General features: G+C 47.1%; 1 protein-coding gene across 1 annotated transcript in view; it reads right to left on the minus strand.

The window, feature by feature from the left end:
* The window catches only part of dnah10 (dynein axonemal heavy chain 10), a 67,896-nt gene extending 44,434 nt beyond the window's left edge, over positions 1-23,462 (minus strand). Inside the window, 26 exon segments of the mRNA XM_056279415.1 lie at positions 11,494-11,727; positions 11,889-12,045; positions 13,690-13,901; positions 14,060-14,238; positions 14,462-14,564; positions 15,383-15,499; positions 15,608-15,766; positions 15,914-16,393; positions 16,521-16,677; positions 16,808-17,015; positions 17,117-17,281; positions 17,422-17,573; positions 17,684-17,850; positions 18,026-18,151; positions 18,249-18,425; positions 18,671-18,841; positions 18,929-19,123; positions 19,270-19,468; positions 19,595-19,785; positions 20,508-20,738; positions 20,957-21,114; positions 21,234-21,411; positions 21,568-21,683; positions 21,791-21,899; positions 22,250-22,341; positions 23,237-23,462. Of these exon segments, the coding sequence (XP_056135390.1) occupies positions 11,494-11,727; positions 11,889-12,045; positions 13,690-13,901; positions 14,060-14,238; positions 14,462-14,564; positions 15,383-15,499; positions 15,608-15,766; positions 15,914-16,393; positions 16,521-16,677; positions 16,808-17,015; positions 17,117-17,281; positions 17,422-17,573; positions 17,684-17,850; positions 18,026-18,151; positions 18,249-18,425; positions 18,671-18,841; positions 18,929-19,123; positions 19,270-19,468; positions 19,595-19,785; positions 20,508-20,738; positions 20,957-21,114; positions 21,234-21,411; positions 21,568-21,683; positions 21,791-21,899; positions 22,250-22,341; positions 23,237-23,462 (4,659 nt within the window).
* Positions 23,463-23,985: the final 523 nt, after the last annotated feature.

The following is a 23,985-nucleotide window of genomic DNA, read 5'->3' on the forward strand; positions in this document are numbered from 1 at the left end:
GGGCACAGCCGGTGAATACATGTTACTAAGCGACACAGCCCGACTCTGTCTGCTATTTATATGCACCTACACTTGCAACATGGTGTCAGAAGCTGTATTGGAACCCAACGTGAGTCTTACGTTGCCTGTTGCTTGAACAGCGTGCGTTTATTTTTTTACTAAGCGTAGCTAGAAGTTTTAGTTAGCCTGCTAGCATTAGCATCGAGCCAAGACGATGGCTTCCAATATTCCGCCGCCGGAGCCCATGAAGATGACTGGGGATCTTCACAGCAACTGGGCTAGCTTTCGATCAGAGTTTGAGGATTATTTGCTTGCGACCGGGATCGACAAGGCAGAGAAGCCGGTGCAGGCAGCGACGCTCCGGAGGCTAATGGGGAAGGAATGCCTCCATGTTTACGTGCACAACCTGGGACTCACAGCGGAAGAGCAGAAAGACGCCGGAGCGATACTCGACAAACTGGGGGAATACTTCACACCTACCAAAAACGTCATCTTTGAAAGGTATGTTTTTGGCAACCTTAAACAAGAGGAAGGAGAACCTGTGGATGCTTTTGTCACGAGACTGAGAGAAAAGGCTGCCACATGTGAATATGGAGCTATAAGGGACAGGCTTGTTCTTGGAACAACTGATGAGGGCGCCAGACGACGCATGCTAAGAGAAAAGGAGCTTAAATTGGAGGGAGCTATTGACATTTGCCGTGCAGCGGAGGTGTTGGACAATAAGTTAAAATCCATGTCACTTAGCAGCTCTGTGCCTGGGGAGAGCATCAATGTAGCACATGGACAGCGACCAGGACGGAGACCTACCAGCAGGCCATCCGAGCCCACCAACACATCTGCACAGCCACAGAGAGGCACAGGTGAATGCAAGTACTGTGGCACACCGCACAGACGGGGGCGAGACCTGTGCCCCGCATTTGGAAAGTCATGTCGCTTGTGTGGCACTGCTAATCACTTTGCCAAAGTATGCATGAAAAGAGGCCAGCAAGCACGTCAGTTGAACGCTGTGGATGACCCGCCACTAGTGGACCCGGAGGACAGCGACCGCGATGAGAGGGATGTGTACACGGCTGAGAGCGTGGGGGCTGTGAACACTCAAAGGAAAAAGTGGTTTGTCAACCTGCCACTGCACAGAGGGGTCCAGAGGTGCCAGCTTGACTCTGGAGCCACCTGCAACGTGATGAGCTTGAAAGACAAGATGAGACTGGCACCTAGAGTGCCTCTTCAGAAAAGTCTCACCAGGCTGAGACTCTACAACAGTGAGTGGATGAGCTCAATGGGCGTGTACAGCACACAGTGTGTCATCAGGGGCAAGACGCACAGACTGGACTTTGAGGTCGTGCGCACCAGCCAGAAGCCCTTGCTTTCAGAGGAGACATGCGAGAGACTTTGCTTGATACGCTTCACCATTCCCGAAGAGCTGAATAAAGTGGAGCACTGCAAGACAGGTGAGCTAACCAAAGGCTGTCTCATTAACACTTACAATGACGTGTTCACCAGCCCAGTCGAGTCACTGCCGGGTGATGTTCACTTCGAGTTGGATAGCACTGTGGCCCCTGTCCAGTGCGCACCAAGAAATGTCCTGGTGGCCCTCAAGGCAGCTGTTAAGGCGCAGCTGGACCAATATGAAAAGGATGGACACTTAACCACAGTCACTCAGCCCACAGACTGGATTAGCAATCTGGTCATAGTGAAGAAGCCGGACAAATTGAGGCTTTGCATCGACCCCAAGCCGCTTAACTGAGCCCTGAAAAGGTCCCATTACCTCATGCCCACTTTAGATGACGTGCTGTACAAGCTGCCTAAGGCACGTATCTTCACCCTGGTGGATGCGAACGACGCATTCTTGCAGTGTCGCCTTGATGAGGAGAGCAGCCTGATGACAACGTTCTGGACGCCGTGGGGTAGAAAGCGATGGCTGAAGCTCCCTTTCGGCGTGTCAGTCACACCAGAGCTGCACCAGAGGAAACAACATGAGCTGCTGGCTGGTTTGAAAGGAATTGAGCCCATAGCCGATGACATCCTCATAGTCGGCTGTGGGGACACGGAGGAGGAGGCCGTTCGAAACCACGACGCAAACCTCATTGCTCTGATGGACAGATGCAGGGAAGTGAAGCTGAGGCTGAGCATAAAAAAGCTACAGTTTCGTGTGAGGAAGGTCTGCTTCCATGGCCACATACTGTCGGTGGAGGGCCTCAAAGCTGATCCTGAGAAGGTCAGGGCAGTCCTGGACATGCCAAACCCCACGGATGCAAAAGGCGTTCAGCAGTGTGTCGGCTTCGTTAACTATTTATCGAGGTTCATGGCCCGCTTGTCAGAGGTGTGTGAACCGCTGAGAAGGTTGCTGGACAAAGGTGTGCTGTGGCACTGGTTGCCCAAACATGATGCTGCTATGAAGGAAATCAAGACATTGGTCATGGCGGTGCCAGTACTACGTTACTATGATGTCAGCAAGCCAGTCACCATACAGAGCGACTCCAGTCAGACCGGTTTGGGCTGCTGCCTGCTTCAGGGGGGACAGCCGGTCGCGTTCGCTTCCCGCGCGCTGAACCAGACGGAGCAAAACTACGCACAGATTGAGAAGGAGTGCCTGAGGCATCGTATTCGCTTGTCAACGCTTCTACTACTACCTATATGGGAGGGGTGATGTGACTGCAGAGACCGACCACCGCCCGCTGGTGTCAATCTTCACTAAGCCCCTTCTCAGTGCACCAAAGCGCCTTCAAAGCATGCTGCTCACACTTCAGAACTACTGCCTCACGGTGATGTACAAGCCAGGCCCTGAAATGTACATCAGTGACACGTTCAGCAGAGCCACCACCCCGCCACAGAGAACGGACACTCAGTACAGACGTGAAATGGTCTGCAGCATGCAGCAAGTGCAGTACAACACAGCAGCCATTCAGCAGGCAGACTATCTAAACGTCACCAGCCAACGCCTCGCACAGATTCGAAAACACACAGAGGAGGATGTGTGTCTTCAAACACTCAAGTCGGTCGTGCTGGAGGAATGGCCAGAACACAAAGAGAAGAGCCCCATAGCCATCAGAGAATACTGGGCCATCAGAGATGAAATAAGCGCACAGGACGGTGTGCTTTTTAGGAGCCAGCGTGTCATCATTCCGAAAGCTATGCGTCCTGAGATGCTGAAACGGATCCACTACAACCACGTGGGGGGTAAGGCTTGTTATAGACAGGCCCGGGATACTCTCTACCGGCCAAATATGCAGGGGGAAATCAAGGACTATGTGCAGCAGTGCTCAGTGTGTAACGAGTATGCACACGAGCAACAAAAAGAGACTATGATGTCACACCCGCTCCCCACACGTCCGTGGCAGCTGGTGAGCATGGACTTGTTCAACTATGCAAGGCAGGACTTCCTGCTCATGGTGGATCACTATTCAGACTTCTGGGAGATTGATCTACTCCCAGACCTGTCGGCAGAAACGACCATCCGAAGGTGCAAGGCGCAGTTTGCATGGTACGGTATCCCTGACCGGGTCATTTCCGACTGCGGAGGTCAGTTTGATTGTGGAGAGTTTCGGGCGTTTGCGAGGGAGTGGGGCTTCGAACATGTCATGTCCTCCCCGAGACACCCAAAAGCTAACGGCAAAGCAGAGTCTGCAGTGAAGATTGTGAAAGGCCTATGCAGAAAAGCAGACCGGGCCGACGAGGACCCCTGGAAGGCTTTTCTACACTGGAGAAACACGCCCACTGAGGGCATGCGCTGCAGCCCAGCACAACGGCTGATGTCACGGAAGCTGAGAACTCTTCTCCCTGTGGCCGACCAGCTACTAGCACCTCAGATCATCACTGGGGTCACAGACAAGCTGAGGGTGAAGCATCAGGCAGCGAAGCTGACATATGACAGAACTGCGAGGGATCTGCCAGAGCTAAACGTCGGCCAGCCTGTCAGGATGAAACCAATCCCGGGTGACAGGACAGGCCGATGGAGGAGAGGAGTATGCCTGCAGCAGGTGGGACCGCGGTTCTATCTCGTCAACGTGGAGGGAACCACGTACCGTCGCAACAGGGTTGATCTCCGACCAGCAGAGGTTGCCCCTCCACAGCCGTCAGCCCACACAGAACGGCCACCGGAGCAGCCTGTGGGCGCGTGTGCAGCTGAAGGGGGCCATGTGGGCGGGGGCAGCATGGAGGAAGTCGTCAGCAGCCCTGTAATGTCTCCAAGGTCGTCAGCCCCGAGGTCGCCGCCATCTCCCCCACAGGCTGTGACCACACCATGCCGTGAGTTACAGGGCCGGGCCTTCTCCCAGAGCGGGAGGCAGATTAAGCCCCCAGAAAGACTTGACCTCTAGGTCATACACTGTACTGAGATTGACACACACACACTCATACGCACACACACATACACATACACACACACACTGGACTGTGGACGTTAAAAAAAAAAAAAAAAAAAACGAAACAAAAACTCTGATGTTCACTTCTAATGTTCTTATTCAGTGGTCTTGTGGATGTTCTGATGCTACCATTTTGTCGTTATTGTTCTGCAAAGGTTTTGGTTGATATTGACTTGCTGTTCCTTCTTGATGCACTATTTCCATTGCACTATTTTAATATTGGGATATGAGCACTAATGTTCTAATGGCTAATACTATCCATTATATTATTTGGTATTGTATTCTACGAAAGGAAGGGAGATGTTGTAGGGTAATGTTATGCAGCCAACAGCTCCCCCTGGGGGCACTGATTGATGTATACTTGCCCTGTGTAACATGCCTCAGTTGCGTTATGGGCACAGCCGGTGAATACATGTTACTAAGCGACACAGCCCGACTCTGTCTGTTATTTATATGCACCTACACTTGCAACAGCCTCTCTCTCCTTTGTCTTCCTTATATCTGCAGCTCACAGCGATGTCTCTGGGACACCCCTCTGACGACCCCGGGTGTGTCCAGCAACCTGTCCAACAGAACCAGGTGTCGACATCAAACACAGGACCACCACCCCAACTGCCACCAAATCCCTCTCCCCCATCTACGAGACAGGGGACGCGCTACGCTGGCCCCTCTAGTGGAACAGTCATGGATGGTAGCTTTACACCTCCAGTGATTGAAGTCGCAGGCCCCCACAGACCGATTCTCATCCACCGCCCCTGGACTCATGAAGATATGAAGCAAGCGGCCACTCACCTGCCCGACCCAACTGTGAATGGTAATGAGTGCGCCATGCAACTTACGGCATTCGTCAAAGAGTTTCGCCCAACATGGACCGAACTCAGACGCCTCTTGGGCATCACCCTTACACCAGCTGCCTTTTCCAAAGTCTCTTCTCAAATTCCTGAGCAGGGTCATCTGACGCAGCCTGCCTGGGATCACGACGACAACGCCATTTTCCGTGAACAACTAGACCGGCTGGCGACCGCCTTTCGAACATAGTTCCAGATCACCTTAGATCTAGACCAGATCACCACATGTCGGCAAAACCCAAATGAAACTCCCACCGATTACCTGGCCAGGTTAACCAAAATTTACAACACCCATGGGGGCATCTTACAACCAACCAATCGGCAAGAGAGGGGACCATGGGAAATTTACCTCTGCAAATATTTCCTGGCCAGCCTGCAGCACGGAGTTAGGAAAGCCATAGAAACACACTGCGTAGGATACGGAAAGAGACGACTGGAAGACTTGCTGAGACATGCTGATCATGCCCACAATCAAATACAGAAAAAGGCAGAAGAACAGAAGGCAAGGCAGGCTCAGGACAAACATCGCGCCTCTGTCTCTCTCCTCCATGGTGCTGCAGCGGCTTCACCCCACCAACCCGCGCAACAGGGCAGACCCGGTTATCGTTCACGACGTCAGAACACGTGGCAACACGCCCAGCCCAGCGGCCCCCAACCGGGTGACGACTGCTGCTTCACATGTGGCCAGCCCGGTCACTGGGCTAAAGACCGTCCACTCCATCGAGGGCGCAACCAAGGGCGCGGAAGAGGCCGAGGATGGGGTCAGAGCAGACCACAGGGTGGTAGGGGACGGAGCGACGGACCTCACAACCAGTGGGCCCCACGGGGAGGCTCATACCAGGGTTCGGACTGACAGGCGACGCGGGAGGAGGAGGAGGGGGTCCTGGACACATCTGCTGCCACATCAGGTCGTATGAATGCACAGACACAACCAAATACACGGATTTGCAATGAAGACTCTGCTTTGCTGTTAGCTTCCCCAGTTGGACAGTATGTATCTCATGAGCTAGCTTTCCGAAAACTGCCAATGATAACCTTGCGTCTTGCAAATGCTGAGCTGCCTTTCTTGTTAGACATGGGAGCCACACGAACGGTGGCGAGAACCGCCGATTGCCCGTCCACAGTAACATGGAGCAGCCAAACGGTCCTCTCCACTGTTGCGAGTGGTACGTCTGTCGCGGAACCGTTATCCATTCCTGTGGGCCTCGCTTGCCTGGATGACAGCTCATCAACAAAATTGCTTGTTTTTATTTCTGATAACTGCCCATTTAATTTGCTGGGTAGAGATGACATGATCCAACTGGGCATCTCTGTTGTTTCCACCTCTTCAGGGCTGCATATCACTTTGTTACCAGCAGCGAATATTTTTTTACATACACATAACCCCGCCCTCCCTCTACGGGTCTACATGTGGGCTCTTACCGCCTCCCAATACACACAATGGCTCTGCTCCCTTGCTCACGCACGCACAACAGGGGACGCATCGACCTACATGACAGCGGACAACCTACACTGCACCGCTCATGTCACCCTCACATTCGACTCGAATTACGAACAGCACTGGCGCAGCCAGGGAAAACTAGAGCAGGGGTTTGAATTACGACATTTCTATTGGTCATCAAAATGGGGTTTCCTCACGTGTGCATTAGACACCGACCAGACTGCGCTGTTTTCGGTTGATGACTCGGTCCCACACGTCTCCTTGGTAAAACCACGGGGTTCCCAGTGGAAAGATACGGGTCCACTCGCGCGACAAGCTTCCTCTGGCGTCAGATTGGCTTCCCGCCTTCCCGCCGACTCTTCAAAATGATATCGGGTAGACCTCAGCGCCACCGTTGCGGTGACGCCACGAATTTTGGCTCTTTCATCCACCTCACCGTCACTGACTGAGGCCCATACACTGGCACACACACACACCGCACTTGCTCCGGAGCTTCACAACATCCCCTCCCATCTTTGGGCTGACGGGAAATATGATGTAGGTCTCATACGTAATTGTGAGCCTGTTATCATTATTCCGAAATCCGACTTCCGTCGCCACCAACCTCAGTACCCTTTGAAACCAGAAGCAGTTAACGGTATCCGCCCTGTATTCAATGCCTTGCGTGACAGGGCATAATTGTCCCTTGCCCCACCTCCCCGGTTTCCACTCCCATCCTTCGTGTGAAGAAGATACGCCCACCCAGACAGCCCACTGAATGGAGGTTCGTTCAAGACCTTCAGGCAGTAAATGCAGCTGTCAGGGCCCGCACGCCCTGTGTCCCCAATCCCTACACCCTTATGGCTCAGGTTCCCCCTTCTGCACGGTGGTTTACCGTTGTGGACCTTGCCAACGCTTTCTTCAGCGTCCCTGTGCATCCTGACAGCCAGTTCTGGTTTGCGTTCCTATTTGACGGTCGACCTTACACATGGACACGGCTGTGTCAGGGCTATTGTGAAAGCCCCATGATCTACAACGGTGCGCTTCGAGACAGCCTTAGCACAGTTACGCTGACGCCCGGCTCAACCCTTTTGCAGTACGTCGACGACCTCCTGCTTTGTGCCCCCACCAGTGCAGCCGTGACTTGGTCTCTCTCTTACACCATCTGGCCCAAGAAGGTCACAAAGCTAGTCTCTCCAAACTCCAATTTTGTCAACAACACGTCACTTTCCTTGGACACACAGTCACACCGGAAGGACGCCAAATCGCGCCCTCCCGCGCACAAGTCATTGCCTCCCTTCCACGCCCACACAAAAAAAAACAACAAATGATGTCCTTCTTAGGCACGGCTTCTTACTGTCGCTTGTTCGTTCCGGCATTTGCAACCTTTGACAAACCCCTTCGGGCCCTCGTTGACTCTCATGCACCCGCCTCACAGGTCCTCTCGTGGACCCCAGAGGCAATAAAAGCCTTTGAGGGACTGAAAATCCAGCTCCAAATTGCGCCAACTCTAGGCTATCCGGACCCCGCTCAACCGTTCACTCAAACTGTGGATGAGCGCAACGGCTGCATGATCTCTGTCCTCTTGCAGTCCCATGGGGGCAAGCTGCGCCCTGTGGCTTACTTCTCTGCCAAACTTGACCCGGTGGTGGCTGGCTTGCCTCGCTGCCTTCGAGCTGTCGCTGCTGCTGAAAAGGCTGTGATGGCCTCGCGAGACATCGTGGGGTACTCCGACCTTACTCTCCTGGTTGCCCATGCTGTCTCGCTCCTCCTACTGGAACAGAAAACGTCACACCTGTCCGCAGCCCGGTGGCTACGTTACAACACTGTGCTCCTTGACATGCCCAACATCACTGTCAAACGCTACACTGTCCTTAACCCCGCTACCCTTCTTCCCCCCCCAGACGATGGTGAACCACACAACTGCGTTGCAGCTGTCTCTGCTGGCTGTTCACCTCGGCCTGATCTCAGCTCCACTCCTCTTGCCAACCCTGACATTGTCCTTTTTGTGGATGGGTCAGCTTCCCGCTGTCTTGCCACCGGCCAATGTCAGGTTGGTTGGGCCGTTTGCTCTGCCTCCGCTTGTCTTGCTTCCGGCTCGTTGCCCTCTCACCTCTCTGCACAGGCTGCTGAACTCATGGCCCTCTCTGCGGCCTGCGAGCTGGCAGCTGGCCAGTCTGTCACCATCTACACGGATTCACGCTACGCTTTCGGCGTGGTACATGACTTTGGTGTTCTCTGGTAACAGAGACAGTGTTGTACTTCTTCCGGTACACCCATCCGCAATGGTCCTCAAGTGCACGCTCTCCTCTCTACCATCCTCCTCCCCGCTGCCGTTGCTGTATGCTGGTGTAAGGCTCACACTTCCACTTCCGATTCTGTTGCGCAGGGTAATGTCCGCGCAGATGCGCCGGCCAAGGCTGCCTCTCTGCTTCCCATTTCCCAGTGCCTCCGTACGTCTCATTCTCCTGACGCGCGCCCGCCCGGTCCACCTGTGGATTTGGTTGCCCTGCAGACGTTTGCTCCGCCAACCGAACTCTCGACCTGGCATTCCTCCGGGGCCGTCAAGTCCCCAAGTACGGGGGTCTGGCTTGGCCCTGATTCCAACCCATGCCTACCTAAACATTTTTTCCCTCATTTTGCGAAACTGTGCCACGGTCGTGATCACGTTTCGAAAGGGGGGATCCTACAGGCAGTAATTGCACAGTGGTTCACCAAGGGCTTCACACCCTACACAGAGCAACATTGCAGACGCTGCATGATTTGCGCACAACACAATCCACACAAACAGATTGCCCAGAGCAGCGCAGGCGCACCCCCTCCCCCCCAACAGGGCCATTCCACCATGTAATGATGGATTTCATTGAGTTAACGCCATGTGAAGAGAAAAAATATTGCCTGGTTCATGGTGGACATGTGGTCCAAATGGGTGGAAGTGTTTCCATCAAAACGTGCCTCGGCCTCGGCCATAGCAAAAGCCCTCCTCACCGAAATTATTCCCCGGTGGGGCATCCCCAACAAACTCAGCAGTGATAACGGCAGTCATTTTGTCAACGCCGCCATCATGGAGTTATCCAAATTTCTCAGCATAGATCTGAGACACCATTGTGCATATCACCCATCGAGCGGCGGGACAGTGGAAAGGGAGAACGGCACATTAAAAAAACAAACTGGCCAAGTGCTGTGAGGACACCGGACTATCTTGGTACTTATGTACATGCGCATGCGACATCGGACGGTCTCTGACCATGGGAACAGGCCCTGCACCGGGAGCTCTTCCCCAAACTGCTCTTTACGAGCATGATATGCTACAGCACTGCTGTAATCTCTCCTCTGCTCTCTCCCAAGTCTCCCAACAGGTGACAGCTGCTCTCCCCACCCCAGCTGAGAAGGTTCTCCATTCCTACCTCCCCAGCGTCTGGGTCATCATCCGGTGTTTCCGGAGAAAGACCTGGCGATCCAACAGATGGGAGGGTCCATTCCAGGTGTTGTTGACAACGCAGACGGCCGTCAAGGTTGCTGAAAGAGCCACGTGGATACTCGCCACCCATTGCAGACCAGTCCAAGCTCCAACAGACGACAGCTCTGTTGCTGACCCCGAAGGAAAGAATGCAGAACCCTCAAACCACTCCAGTTCCCCAGTGGCAGACTCAACAACGAGCCAAGAAGCGAAGTGCTACATGGGATCCCTTCAGGCCTAGCCTATGGAGCCCTTGGGACCCCTTCCGGCAGTTATGGGAACAACGACCTGTTTTATGCCTGTTTCTTCTTGCCGCATGTTTGACAGTAGCGGGCATCCTCCTAGCCTGGACAATTTTACTACTTTGCACCCCCACCCCTGACATCACCCTGTCCCGGCCAGGACGAGTCTGGGTGGGACAAAAACACCCCACGCATCTTCCCCCTCTCCACCACTGCTCTTCCCCTCTTCCCCCCCCCCCCCCCACAAGGACTCCAGTTCTGAATCCTCCTACACGTGTGCTGATTTCCATTATTTCTATGTTACCTATTGCTCTCAGTGTTCAATAATGAACAAAAGGGGGGAATTGTGGAGTACAAAATGTACTCCATATGCACTCCGTATGTACTCTGTATTTTTCCATTTCTCTGTGTGTATGAAACTTCTCACTCACTGCAGACACACATACCCATTGTTTTCATGCGTGCCTCCCACGGGGGCCACATAACCACTTTATCATGATTGCCTCCCCTTTGCCGCGTCCCAGGCACTGCCTGGGACAGCAAAGATAAGAGTAATGGACCTACAGACACTCACCAGGCACAGAACATGATGAACGCAGATGTTTTCCTGCATTCCTTTGTAAGACGACACCTTAGTTAATGCAGGAAACATAGGGTATGACACGACGGACTGTTCTATAAGAAACCACTACCTCCAGCTCAGAGGCAGAGCATATCCTCACAGACAAACCTCTATGTAGCCTTATGTCTCTCCATCTGCAGATACAATAAAGATTCCCTGTTTGCGTCGATATTTGTCAGATGATCATTCTCCCCAGAGGTTGCTGTGGCAAGAGCCCATTAAAGGATAAAGGAAAATCCACAACACTGCGTGGGTTTCCTCCCACAGTCCAAAGACATGTAGGTCAGGTGAATTAGCCATACTAAATTGCCCCTAGGTGTGTGTGTGTGTGTGTATGTGTATGTGTGTGTGGGCCCTGTGATGGGCTGGCGACCTGTCCAGGGTGTCTCCCCACCTGCCGCCCAATGACTGCTGGGATAGGCTCCAGTATCCCTGAGAGCAGGATAAGCGGTTCGGATAATGGCTGGATGGATATTTTTTAATTCACTTCATGACTCAATAGAGCAAGTGATTAGAGAAAACTAAGTTTCTGTGACAGACCTCTATGGCCTCACTGATGAGGGACAGGTTTTTCTCCCACTGTTGAATTGTATCCAGAAAGGGTCCTATGAAACGGCTGCTTGCCATACTCTGCAGGTTCATGACATTATCATTCAGATTCTGTAGGATCTCGTCCACTGCATCTAGGATGAAGCCACGCTCCTGGGTGTCTTTGAAGTAGCACTTTACATTGAACTTCATGCTTTCCCAGATCTCCACCACCTCCTTAACACCCTGCACACATGCATAAAAACAAATACACAAAGATCCACATACTTTATAAGTATACTTTGTATACACCTTTTTGTAATAAGTAAATTGTTTATGACTGAAAATAAAGACATGGGTGGTAAAAAAAAAAACCAATAAAACACCTACAACTTATAAAAGCTCACCTTCTCAATATTGAGCTCTTTGACAGCAGAGGTGACGATGTCACCTATGACATTGTCGTAATTATGCAATTCCATGTTAAACATATTATCCAGAGTAAAGGTGTCAGGGTTTATCTCAAAGCTGGTGCCAGTCTTTTCCATCAGCTCCCTCCAGTGTCTGTGGGGTGAAATAAACTAAGATTCCCCCACTTACAAAATACGATCCATTCGTTTCTTTATCTATGGGCTCTGTGAATTTATTGTATATTGTTAATAAGGATCCCTATTACATTGAAAAAATTACATATAAGACTAAAAGCCAAACTGAACACTACACACTAACACAATTTTGGGATATGTAACATTCAAGTCATAACAATAAAAGGAGCAATGGAAGAATACAACAAAAACGTGGGGGGAAAATACATATAAAGTGAACATAGTTTAATGATGACTTATCATTAAGTAGAGTCAATTATTTTTTTTCTTTTAAAACTATTATCTTCAATCAACTTTACATCATCAAAAGAAGTCCTACATGTTAACCAGTCCTGGCTAATACATTTATTTTGGGTAATGGCACTGTAAAATGTCCCTATGCACATATCTCAGCCACTGAGGATGCACAAGCCAGTACATTCTTAGTGCCGGTCCCAAGCCTGGATAAGTGGGGAGGGTTGCGACAGTAAGGGCATCCGGCGTAAAATCTTTGCCAAATCAAATATGCGGATCATAAATAAGATTTCCATGCACTTATCTATTACTATCAGTGTTTGCCACTAAAATTGGATATTTGAGAAAACAAACATGTTGGAGTGCCAAAAACAAAGGATAATACCAATTAATCCATCTTCCTTTTACACTTTTTTTTTTAATTTCCCAGTTTCATTGGCTGTTTTGGGTGGTGAATAGAATTAGAATTTTAACTATTACATGGAGCCTGTGAACTGATGGAGTGTGGTGCTTCTTTAATAGTATATTGCTATATATATATATATATATATATATATATATATACATACATACATATATATACCAACCCCTCTCCCCCACTGCACCATTAGTGATCACGTGTTTTTGAATTTTTGAATGTAGGCACCTCTCCCTTCCCCACTGGATGTTGTGCATGTAAAGGCAGTAAATGGTATGCTCTTTCCCATGTAGCTTTATTGACAGCTGATGATTGCTTATGGCAAGAAACAGACTTGTTCTGTCTCATAAAGAATTTACTTGAATCACTGGATTATGGATTTTATATATATTTATTTACTTTTTTTTATGCTTTTCCCCTTTTACTCCCTAACTGTACTTGGCCAATTACCCCACTCTTCCGAGCGGGCCTGGTTGCTGCTCCACCTCCTCTGCCAATCTGGGATGGGCTGCAGACTACCACATGCCTCCTCCGATACATGTGGAGTCACCAGCCGCTTCTTTTCACCTGACAGTGAGGCATTTCACCAGGGGGACGTAGCGCGTGGCAAGATCACGCTATTCCCTCCAGTCAACCATAGGAGGTGCTAGTGCAGCAACCAGGACACATACCCACATCCGGCTTCCCACCTGCAGACATGGCCAATTGTGTTTGTAGGGAGGTCCGACCAAGCTGGAGGTAACACGGATTCAAACCGGTGATCCTGTGTATATATTTTTTTTTCACAAATTAGAATATTGCTTCCCGTGTGTCCTTCCTACAGAATGCCTCAACTTTGTCACAGACATCTTTCATTTATCAGAATCAAGCACTTGAAGGCCCCATTCTAACTATCTTTTTGTGCACTGTCTTTGGGCATTTTTCTTGGGTGATATAGATTCACAGACTGACCTTTTTCTGAGGGCATCATTCTTAAGGTCTACCAGAAGGGGTAGGAGCTCTTTAAACTCCTTTATGCGGCCCTCTAGAAAGAAAGCGACGGGCAGTGCCCGCACATCTTTGGGCAGCTTCCACAGGCTCTTGATTAAAGTTTCAATACCTTCTTGTAGCACTTGAATGTTTAAGTTCACCCACAGGGTTTGGGACCACTCGGTTTTAGCAACCTGGAAAATTAAAAGACATAAAATATTTGAATTGACAGATTCAGACATGGATCTGCATCCATTTATTAATCTGTGTCTGTCTGCAACTGTAGGTACAAATGCAAACTTAAGGTTTTGCTGTCATTACCATTCATCATTTAAAGTCCACTAACTCTGACCTTCTGAGCTTTGTAGATTTCGTAGATTTGTCTTAAGTCCTTCATCTCTTTCTTCACGTTAAGCAGCTCCGGGTACAGTGTGATTGGCAGGTCGAACAGCTTCTCAGCATTAGCCAGCTCTTGCTGTCCCGCCTCTATCTGGGAAAGCTCTGCCTCATAGGTTCCCATGACCATCAATCCTGAAAGAAGGACAGAGAAAAATTAATCCTTTTGTAAAGTAACTAAAATGCAACAACGTATATTCTGGAGGAGCTGGAAGGCATTTCTGGGGAGAGGGACGTCTGGAGTGCCCTTCTTAGCTTGCTGCCACCGTGACCCAACCCCAGGGAAGTGGCTGATGATGGGATGAGATATTCTTTTGCAGATTGTACAAATAAGGATAAAACCTCAAGGTGACAGTACCTTTCTCCAAATCATCTCCTACAGCTCCCGGTCCATGCATGTTGAAGCTCTCGGCAAAGATGGATAGCTCCTGTTTAAACTCTTCAATCTTCTCCTTAGTGATCTGTAAGATCAGTGGATGGAAAATATGAGGAATGAATGTTGGACATTATTGAGAAGTTTTGTTTTTTTTATGGATTTTGTCCCTCCTTTTTCTCCCCACTTGTACCTGGCCAAGTACCCCACTCTTCCGAGCTGTCCTGGTCAATGCTCCACCCCCTCTGCTGAGCCGGGAGGACTGCAGACTACCACATATCTCCTCCGATACATGCGGAGTCGCCGGCCGCTTCTTTTCACCCGACAGTGAGGACTTTCGTCAGGGGGACATAGCGCGTGGGAGGGTCACGCTATTCCCCCCAGTTCCCCCTTCCTCCTGAACAGGCGCCCCAACCAACCAGAGGAGGCACTAGTGCAGTGACCAGGACACATACCCACATCTGGCTTTCCACCCGCAGAAACGGCCAATTGTGTCTGTTGGGATGCCCAACCAAGCCAGAGGTAACACGGGGATTCGAACCAGCGATCCTCGTGTTGGTAGGCAACAGAATAGACCACTACGCTACCTGGACACCCCTATTGAGAAGTTATTAATAGAAAAACAGGTTTATGTAAACAATATTGAAGAATCTTGAAGAAACCATTTACCTATTATCATCATTACTGTATAGTATGGCTCCAGTTCTCTTTTAAAATTTGTGGAACCTTTGAAATTTGTATGCAGAAATAAAGAAGAGGGATGCTGATGTGGAAGCACCTTATTTTGCATTGCTGTTGAAAATATTTAAACTGAATGGTCACAATGGGGAAGACATTTGAACTAAGAAGGTTAATTTCCAAGTTTTTTCAGATGCGTAAGAATTCAGGTTAAGCTGACTGTCTCACCTCTGTGAAGGTTTTCTTAACCAGGCCCAGACTTCGATCCACTAATCTGGCCTCTGTAAAAAGTTCACTCCACAGCTGGCCAATATTGGCCACGAGTGCAAGCTCCTCTTCTGTGGCCTACACATAGAAAAAGCAGCACAACAGATTCAGCTATGGAAACAATACACATCGAAGCCTATCTATGAAGCATAATTCTCCCTCACACAAACTGCTCCATAGTAATACCTCTACTTTGTACATGGCCAAAGTCCTGAATTTTTCCTGGATATCAGTGACCCTCATCTCCACAGACAGAGACATGTCCCTGATGTCTGCGATGGTGCCAAGGACAAACTTCAGGTCTTCCAAAGTTTTGGGGCTTCGCTTCAGGCTCTCAGAGAGGTGCTTTTCACAAATATAAACATGAAGGTAGAATGATTCCATAATGAAAATCACAGAATCTCAGCTGTAGAAAATATGAAGAAATAAGACTTGACAACTGATATATGCTTGGTGATTTGTATGTATGTGCAGCATATGTGTGTGCAATACCATAAGTTCATCTCTCAGGTTGAAGAGATCCCCTTTTGCAGACTCATTGAGCAGCCTGCCCAATGAACTGACCCAGGCCTGGGCAATATCCTGCACTGTGCGAGTCAAAGGCTCCAGATTCAGACAGATGATGTGATCATTCAGGACAAGGGGCTGAAGCATAATTTCCTGGCTGACATGAGCATAGAGCTGCAGCTTATTGTCATACATGACACAGGACGGCTTCTTTGAAGCAAACTTTTCCATAATGCTGGCTTTGTCCAGTGTCCAAAGGTGCTGGTAGCGTTTGAAATGGCTGAGGTAGTGACCCACAGAGCTGAGCAGTCTCTGAACATTATGGGATACAGCCATGGCATCCTCAATGATTTGATGGTGTTGACACACGTCAGTATAGAAGCTGACTGTGACAAACTCATTTTCTCCACCCACATGTTGTGGAGGGCACTCGATGCAGGTTTCATTCATCCATCGCACAAACATCTGAAGAAAAAAATACAAAAGATGTACAAGGTCAACTTTCAAAATGTCAGCATACTGTTAATAATATATAGCATACAATATTGAAGAGCAAACAAAGAGGCAAAATGAGTAAGAGAGCAAGTTCTACCTTGGTGCTCTCTACACAGTGTGCAACACAGCGCATGATAATCATGTAGACCTCATTACTTTTAGGCTGTAGAATGATCTCAGGGGCAGTCAGTACAGTTTCAATTTGGAACAGAGGGGTGTTCCCCATTAAGGCTTTATTAAAGGTCTGAATGTTCCTAAGAAAGTAAACGAGAGAGACAAAATTGTGTTTGGCACAAATATTTGTAATATTTGTAAAGCACATTGATTTTTATTGCTCACAGAGGGCAACTTACTGTAACAATGACACAAAATTTCCCAAATTACCTCAACACCATCTTCACAAGGGAGTTGAATATCTTGTGCTCCCAATAGTTGTAATACTGAGCCATGCGCTCTGCTTTGCCACTGCTGGTTTGCATGATCAATCTCTCCATGTTGATGAGAAGAGTCCCAATTGCTGTGTACTTCCTACTCAGCAAAGTTATATCCTTAGCCCTTGCTCTCTCAATAAGCCCACAGAACTCATTCACACCTTTAAACAATAACAATGCCAAGAAGCAGTTGAAAGATTAAGTTACAGGCTTACATTTCACATCGAGGGAAATTATGTTAGCGATTTCTCTCAACATCTACCTGGTAAGCCATTTGATTTTTCGAGGGCTGGAAATTTGAAAAGGTTGGCCATCTCTATGGATTGCACCTTGGCATCAATGTCCCTCACAGCCTTCTGAATCTGATTCACAACTGACTCAAACTTAGAAGCAGCCTGGATACCTTGACTGATGAACTCATAGATAGCTAAAACAAAATACATGTTATCTCAAATCACTGTTTTACTTATCATTAGTGTTCACTAAACACATTCTTAGTGGTCTCATTAGGCTGAGTTTACTTGTAAGTCACAATATGGTGTCAAAATTATTAGCCTGTGAATGTACCCAAGGAATTCCAGTTGAGTCTCTTATATCCAAAGCACATCACAGTCCTAAGTTCTTGAATCTGCTCAGCCAGCAGGAAGAACTCAGCATCATTAAGGCTGTCCATCAGTGATTGGTAGCGGTTTACAAGATGCCTCAGACCATCTTCATTTCTAAAATCAGTGTTGAAACAGGTCAAGCAAGAGATAACACTCATTTGTGACTTGTAACTGAAATGTCAACAATATTCTTTGGTTTGTGATGTATTCATAAGTATCAGCACCTGAGGAGATTTTCCTCCCGCAGAGCAACATATTGAGCTAGCTCCGGCACACAGAAGCCTAGAGGCTCAAGGTACTTGGTTTCTGAGATGATCTCCTTAATCTCTGGAGCAAAGTTCACAACATACCGCACGTCTTTCGCCAAGTTAAGTTCAGTTGCTAGAGCCTTCTTAAAAACAGATTAAAAGATGTAGAGGAAAAATGAGAAAATACACAAGATTTCTTTTGGTATAGACCATGTAATTGACTGAATGACTGGTATGTCTGTGGTCATTTATTGAGTGAGTCAAACAGACCGTCTCCTTGTGGCCTTGGTTTGCATTAACATCTCTTGGATTGTTAACCATGACTAATATGGTTCTTTTCATCAGTAAGGGCAGGTTTTGCTCTGTCTCTTCTTTCCAGCATTCACACTTCTTTAGCTCGTAATCCCTCATGCGTATACCCACCTCCAGGTACTTGGCTTTGGCCTGAGTAGAATACAAGAAAGTGGAATGACTGTTTCAGATAAGGTATTACTGTATAAAGAGTTCAACACTTATGTTATTAGAAAGTAACTGCTCTGACCACTTTGCCTTGCTCACTCTCCACCATCTCCTGCACTTCCATGAAGCGGCGGATGGTGTCTTTGATGCGGTTGAAAAAAGAACGCTCCCAGATGATGGCCCCTGCCACAGGAGGGCAGTACTTAAAAATAGGAGGGTCTTCTGTGTTTGCCTCAAAGATCTTATTTATGCTGTCCACCTGCCACAATTGAAACTTTGTTACTTAATCATTACAATATGCTGTACATATACTAGATGCACATAATGTCCACTTCATACTCAATATGCTAACAATAATTCTCTGCAACTCTTAACAAAAATCATGCTCACTCCTCTTAAACACTTGGGCTCATGATCACTCATGGTAAAAGCAAAGAACAGAATTGCTGTTATGTTCACATTCGCTTGCTGACTCAAAACAAATCAGCATTTTTTTTAAAGTACCTCTTTGCAATACTGAGCCAGGATGTCATTAAACCTCTTCATCATTTGGTTGTTGATGGCCTCCCTGGAGCGAATGTGTTTAAACTTCAGGACCATGTCAAAGGCAGCAGCTGCAGAGCGCAGTGTCTTGAATGACTGGTCAATGAGTTTGATGACTTCTGTTTCAATAGCCTAAGTAGATACATGCATGGGATGAGTGAGTGAAATAACTGTGATAACTGAGGAAAATATTCAGCTTTCTGGATGCCTGGAACACACCTGAACCTTTGTGCTGAAGTCTTGCATGATCAATTTCCAGCCGTTCATCTTATGGATACTGAAAGGATCAAAGCTGACCTCCTCAATAGGCACAACAAGTCTATCTACCATGTGCAGCACATTGTCAATGTGTTTTGGATCACCAGTCACAGCTTTCAGCTCTGGACTGAAAATGTTATAAAACTCCTCCAAAGTCTGCAGGAGATGAGGCCAGGGGAAATCTGTTATCAAAGCATCTATTGAGATCTTGCAAAACTATAATACATAGCTACATATACCCATAAAGAAGCGCCTAGTGCTCAGATAAGAACACAGTCTATTTGAGGTTTGTCTCTACCAACCTGCAGAACATTGTACAGGTCCTGGCAGATGGAGGCCATGTAATCAGTCTTCTCAAACAGTCTCTTACGGTCAAACTCCCAGCGGGGGTCCCTTCCTGATGCCTCAATCTTGGAACGTACATCAAAATAGCATGCCTTCCACTTTTCCAGAACCTGTTTACTATCCCAGACCTTGGCTTTTGCCACCTCCCTCTTATCTCTTTTCAATGAAAGCATGGAAAATACCAATTGAGAAAATCAAGAATTTGACACACTTGTGTATAACATTTGAATTAGAAGTTCAAAGTGTAAATGTGAAATGTAGGTGAATGTTAAGGCCACTCACTTGAAGAGCAATTGGACATTGACAACACGACCCACACGCTCTGTAAGCTCCCAAGCAATACGTTCCATGAGAGGGACCATGCGCTCATCCGTGTTATAGTGGCTGGAGATGATCCACACCATCTGCAGGCTCTTCATCAATGCAGGAATAGTGTCCAGGATCACAGCAAAATCTGCACCTGTGGCCAAATTCTACAGCAGTGATACAATTAAAACGCCAATTTTGATGACATGAATAGTATATTTCACAGCAAAAGTTTTGGCAGATCTGAGAAGTGCACATTTCCTTTGTTACAGTGTGCCTGGGACATTAGTTGTTGAGACAGATCACTTGATAAGGTCCCCACATGCCTGTTTCCCAATAAATGTTTTTGTGAAAATGTTAATGTCACAGAAGTTAGAACCAAAGTATGTACAGTCTTAAGATTTGCCTATGTGGTTCTCTTGTAGTTGTTTTGTAGGTGAGAATTTCTCAGTGGTGTTTGACAGTTGTTACAATTTAACACTTGAAGCTCCTTAATGTCATAACAAATTCAGAAAGAAGATCTAATTCAAGCTAGAATAAGCAACAATAAGCAAGGGAACATAGCTATAGCGTATTCTGTATTTCTCCAACAATGTAGCATGTATGGTACAATAGAAAATAAAGTAATGGTCAAATAGTCAAGGTTTATAAGAGGTTAAATCTATTTACGCTCTGGTCCTTAGTGCTGCATATTTAGAGACAAAAAAATCAAATATTTAGATCTACTTATGAAGTGATTCAGGATGAGTGTGGCCTATAGGCTGCTGGGCACCTGTCACTGTAAGAGGACAGAATACATAAATGCCAGTGTGACTTTCAGAAAAACTGCATCTCTACTATGTGTACTATTGGATATCAATAGCTCTGCTCAAGAGGGATGATGGCACACCTTAAAGTGTCTCTCCAGTGTGCTGAGGAGGCGCACATTCTCCACTGACTCCACATGGTACTTTGTAAACTCAATCCCAGTCTGGGCTAGGCTCTGGACAGTGACTGGTTCTGCTTTAGTCATCACCTCCAGGATCTTTTTTACCACAGGCTGTCTGAGCTGCTCTTTCAGAGCACCCAGGACAGCTGTACGTTCCCGCCAAAAATCTATCTCAGCAACAGGACCTGGTGCCTGGAGCAAGATGGAGAATGGATGGTGAATAATATCTTATTGGAATGAGTACAAATTGCTATGCAATACAGCTGGATTCCTCCAAATTACAGATAATCTGGTTGGGGGTCGCTGCCAGCACACAACTTGAATGCAGTTCAAAGATGAGCTCTGTAACTACTAGACTATCTTACGTCCATGGGTAAATAAAAGCTCAGTCTAGAGGGAGAGTTACTAACCTCTGGCTTCTTCTTCTGCTGCTCCTCAATAACAATGGCAATTTGAGTCTGCCAGTTCATAACCCACAGTTCCAGTTTCTCCGTCAACTCTGGAGAGGACAACAATACATCCACCTCCAGCTCCAGGTCTACTTCAGGGATTTGCAGTTTAATCTCACCTACAAAAAGGGTCAACTTTAGATGACATTTTCTTATATAGTTTAGTTGTCTTTTTTCGTCCTTGAGCATTTAAACTACCAACCGTGTATGTGTTGACCAAACAAAAATAATAAAATACCCTCAAGCTGTTGGAGAGCCGTGTTGATGAAGCCCAAAAACTTGTGAGTGCTGTTGAGCAACTCATCTCGAATCGTTAACATTCCTCTAGATGCCTCAACCTTATTTCCATCTCTCTGGGCCTCTTTATCTTGGTAGGATATTGCCTCTGCTTGATAGCCTCCATCAGTTATCATCAGCTGATTGACAGAGAGCATTGGGATGTACACCTGTAATAAGAGATGATGGAAATAAATAACCTGCTGCATGTTTGTACTTTTATACTGCTATACTTTATATTCAATTTACTTTGTTGACTAGTCACTATTACAGTGGGAGCTATGTTTTCTACTCACATGGCTGAGAATGTTCTTTAGCATAAGGAGGGGGTGTCCATTCAGCATGCCCATCTCCATCATCTTGGGCATGAGGTTGTTAGCCTCAACCATGTCAACAGGTTGAACAATGTTATCTGGAATAAGAAAAGAGTATATAACCATTTTTTTTTTAGCATTTTCAAGCATTCAAATTGTTTGGATCATTGCTTTTTCTGTAACCCTATAGGGAACCTCCGCTCACCGTTTGTGTTTCTGAGAAAGTACAGGATGTTGGATTTGGTGAACTTCTCCGGGACATTGTTCAAAGCTACATGAAGTTCAATGTGATAAACCACTTGAACTTCAATTCTCTGAAAACAAAAGACAAAAGAGCTAGTGTAGCAGTGTTTCCTTTACATTTATTTAGCCGTAGTGGTCCCCAACTACCAGAAAATTTCCTCCACAGGCCAGAAAAATGTAACTACAATGAAAATTCCACACCTAACATTATTTTCCCTCTCCAAATAAAAAAAAAATTGGATTGACTATTGTAAGTCAGCATTTTGAATGTACATCTAAACATTCCAGTATTATGAATTTGACAGAATGTGAGTTACTAGTCATCTTACCAATTCACTATAAATATTTTCATTTATTCTTTTCATCAGTAAAATAGGCCTCTATTTCCAATGGCAATGGAACACTCATTGCAGTTTCTTACGGGGGAGGATAGCTGCTCATCTTGCTCAGTGGCTTGTTCTGATCCAGGAGCTTCAGAAGAGTCATCAGAAGGGTCTCCCTTTTTTGAGTTTTCTGGGAATTTAAAAATACAGTGTTTAATGCTGGAATTCTGGCTCCAACAATATGTCACTAAATAAAGACATAAATTCACACACACACACACACACACACACACACACACACACACACACACACACACACACACACACACACACACACACACACACACACACACACACACACACACACACACACACGCAGACAGATTACAAATTAAAGGAAAAACCTGAATGCTTGACCCCAACAGTGAGAGGGTCTGTTACGCTGTGTGTTTCCTGGCATTGTTTGGTTCCACTTGTCCCCTTAGAGGGAAGGGTCACTGCAAATCAATACAAAGTTATTCTGAATGATCACCTTTATCCTATGATGAAACATTGCTATCCTGATGGGAGTGGTAATTCCAGGATGACAGTGTCCCCATCCACAGGACACAAGGGGGTCACTGAATGGTTTGATAGGGATGAAAATGATGTAAATCATACATTATGGCCTTCACAGTCACCAGAACTCAACCTAATTGAACACCTATGGTAGATTTTGGACTGATGTGTTAAGACAGTGCTCTCCACCACCATCATCAAAACACCAAATGAGGGAGTATCGTTTGGAAGAACGGTGCTCCATCCTTGCCGTAGATTTCAGAGACTTATAGAATCTATGCGAAGGAGCACTGAAGCCATTCTGGAGGATTGTGGTTGCCCAACACCTTATTAAGACAATTTATGCTGCTTTTTCCTTTCATTTGCCGCCCGTCTCTTGCAATATGTGCATTTATTTATTTGTGTGTGTGTGTGTGTGTGTGTGTGTGTGTGTGTGTGTGTGTGTGTGTGTGTGTGTGTGTGTGTGTGTGTGTGTGTGTGTGTGTGTGTGTCAGTTAATCAAGCCAGTGTGCAAACTTGAGTTTTACCGATTGGAATTTCGACCTCTATCTTCTCTTCTCTGACACCTTTGGCGAATAGCAGAGCTGATGTCGCTTCCTCCTCAGTGACTTTGTTCAAATATCGAACTATTGTCTGTTCATTTTCTCCGTCTCCTCGATTCAGGAATTCCTCAAAACAGCCAGGGTCCGGGAAATAAAAAGAGGAGCACACTCTGTTTCGGATCCACTCCACTCGCAGGTCGTCGTGTACCATAGTGCTGGTCGTTATTTTACATGAACTTTAAAAACATTATTTTCCGGCTGGCATTAACCTCGACCTGAACTCGCAGAAAGGTTAGCATCAACGCTATCACGCTAATCTGTGTACACCTCTGTTGCTACGGCAACCTGTCCGTGACTTTAAATGACCCAAATAAATGTAACACGGGGCGGGGGGCGGGGCATTTTATTTTCAAATTGGGTAGTTATCAAAAAACTGCCTAACAATTTTTTTTTATTTCCTACCATACATGTATAGAATTAACGTTGCGTTATAAAGCTTAGTGGTTATTCTTCAAGAAGCCCTGTGATGGTCCAGCACCCAGTGACTGCTAGGATAGGTTCCAGCATTCCCGCGACTCTTGGTAAGAATAATGGATGGATGGATGGATGGATGGATGGATGGATGGATGGATGGTAAATGGATTTTTAAGGCACTTGTGGGTAGAGGAAGAGGAACGAGATATCATTTGAAGTGTGCTGGATGAAAGTGACAATTATGCCTTCATGAAGCTGTA

This window comes from Lampris incognitus, chromosome 1 (genome assembly GCF_029633865.1).
Source record: "Lampris incognitus isolate fLamInc1 chromosome 1, fLamInc1.hap2, whole genome shotgun sequence".
Taxonomy (NCBI): Eukaryota; Metazoa; Chordata; class Actinopteri; order Lampriformes; family Lampridae; genus Lampris; species Lampris incognitus.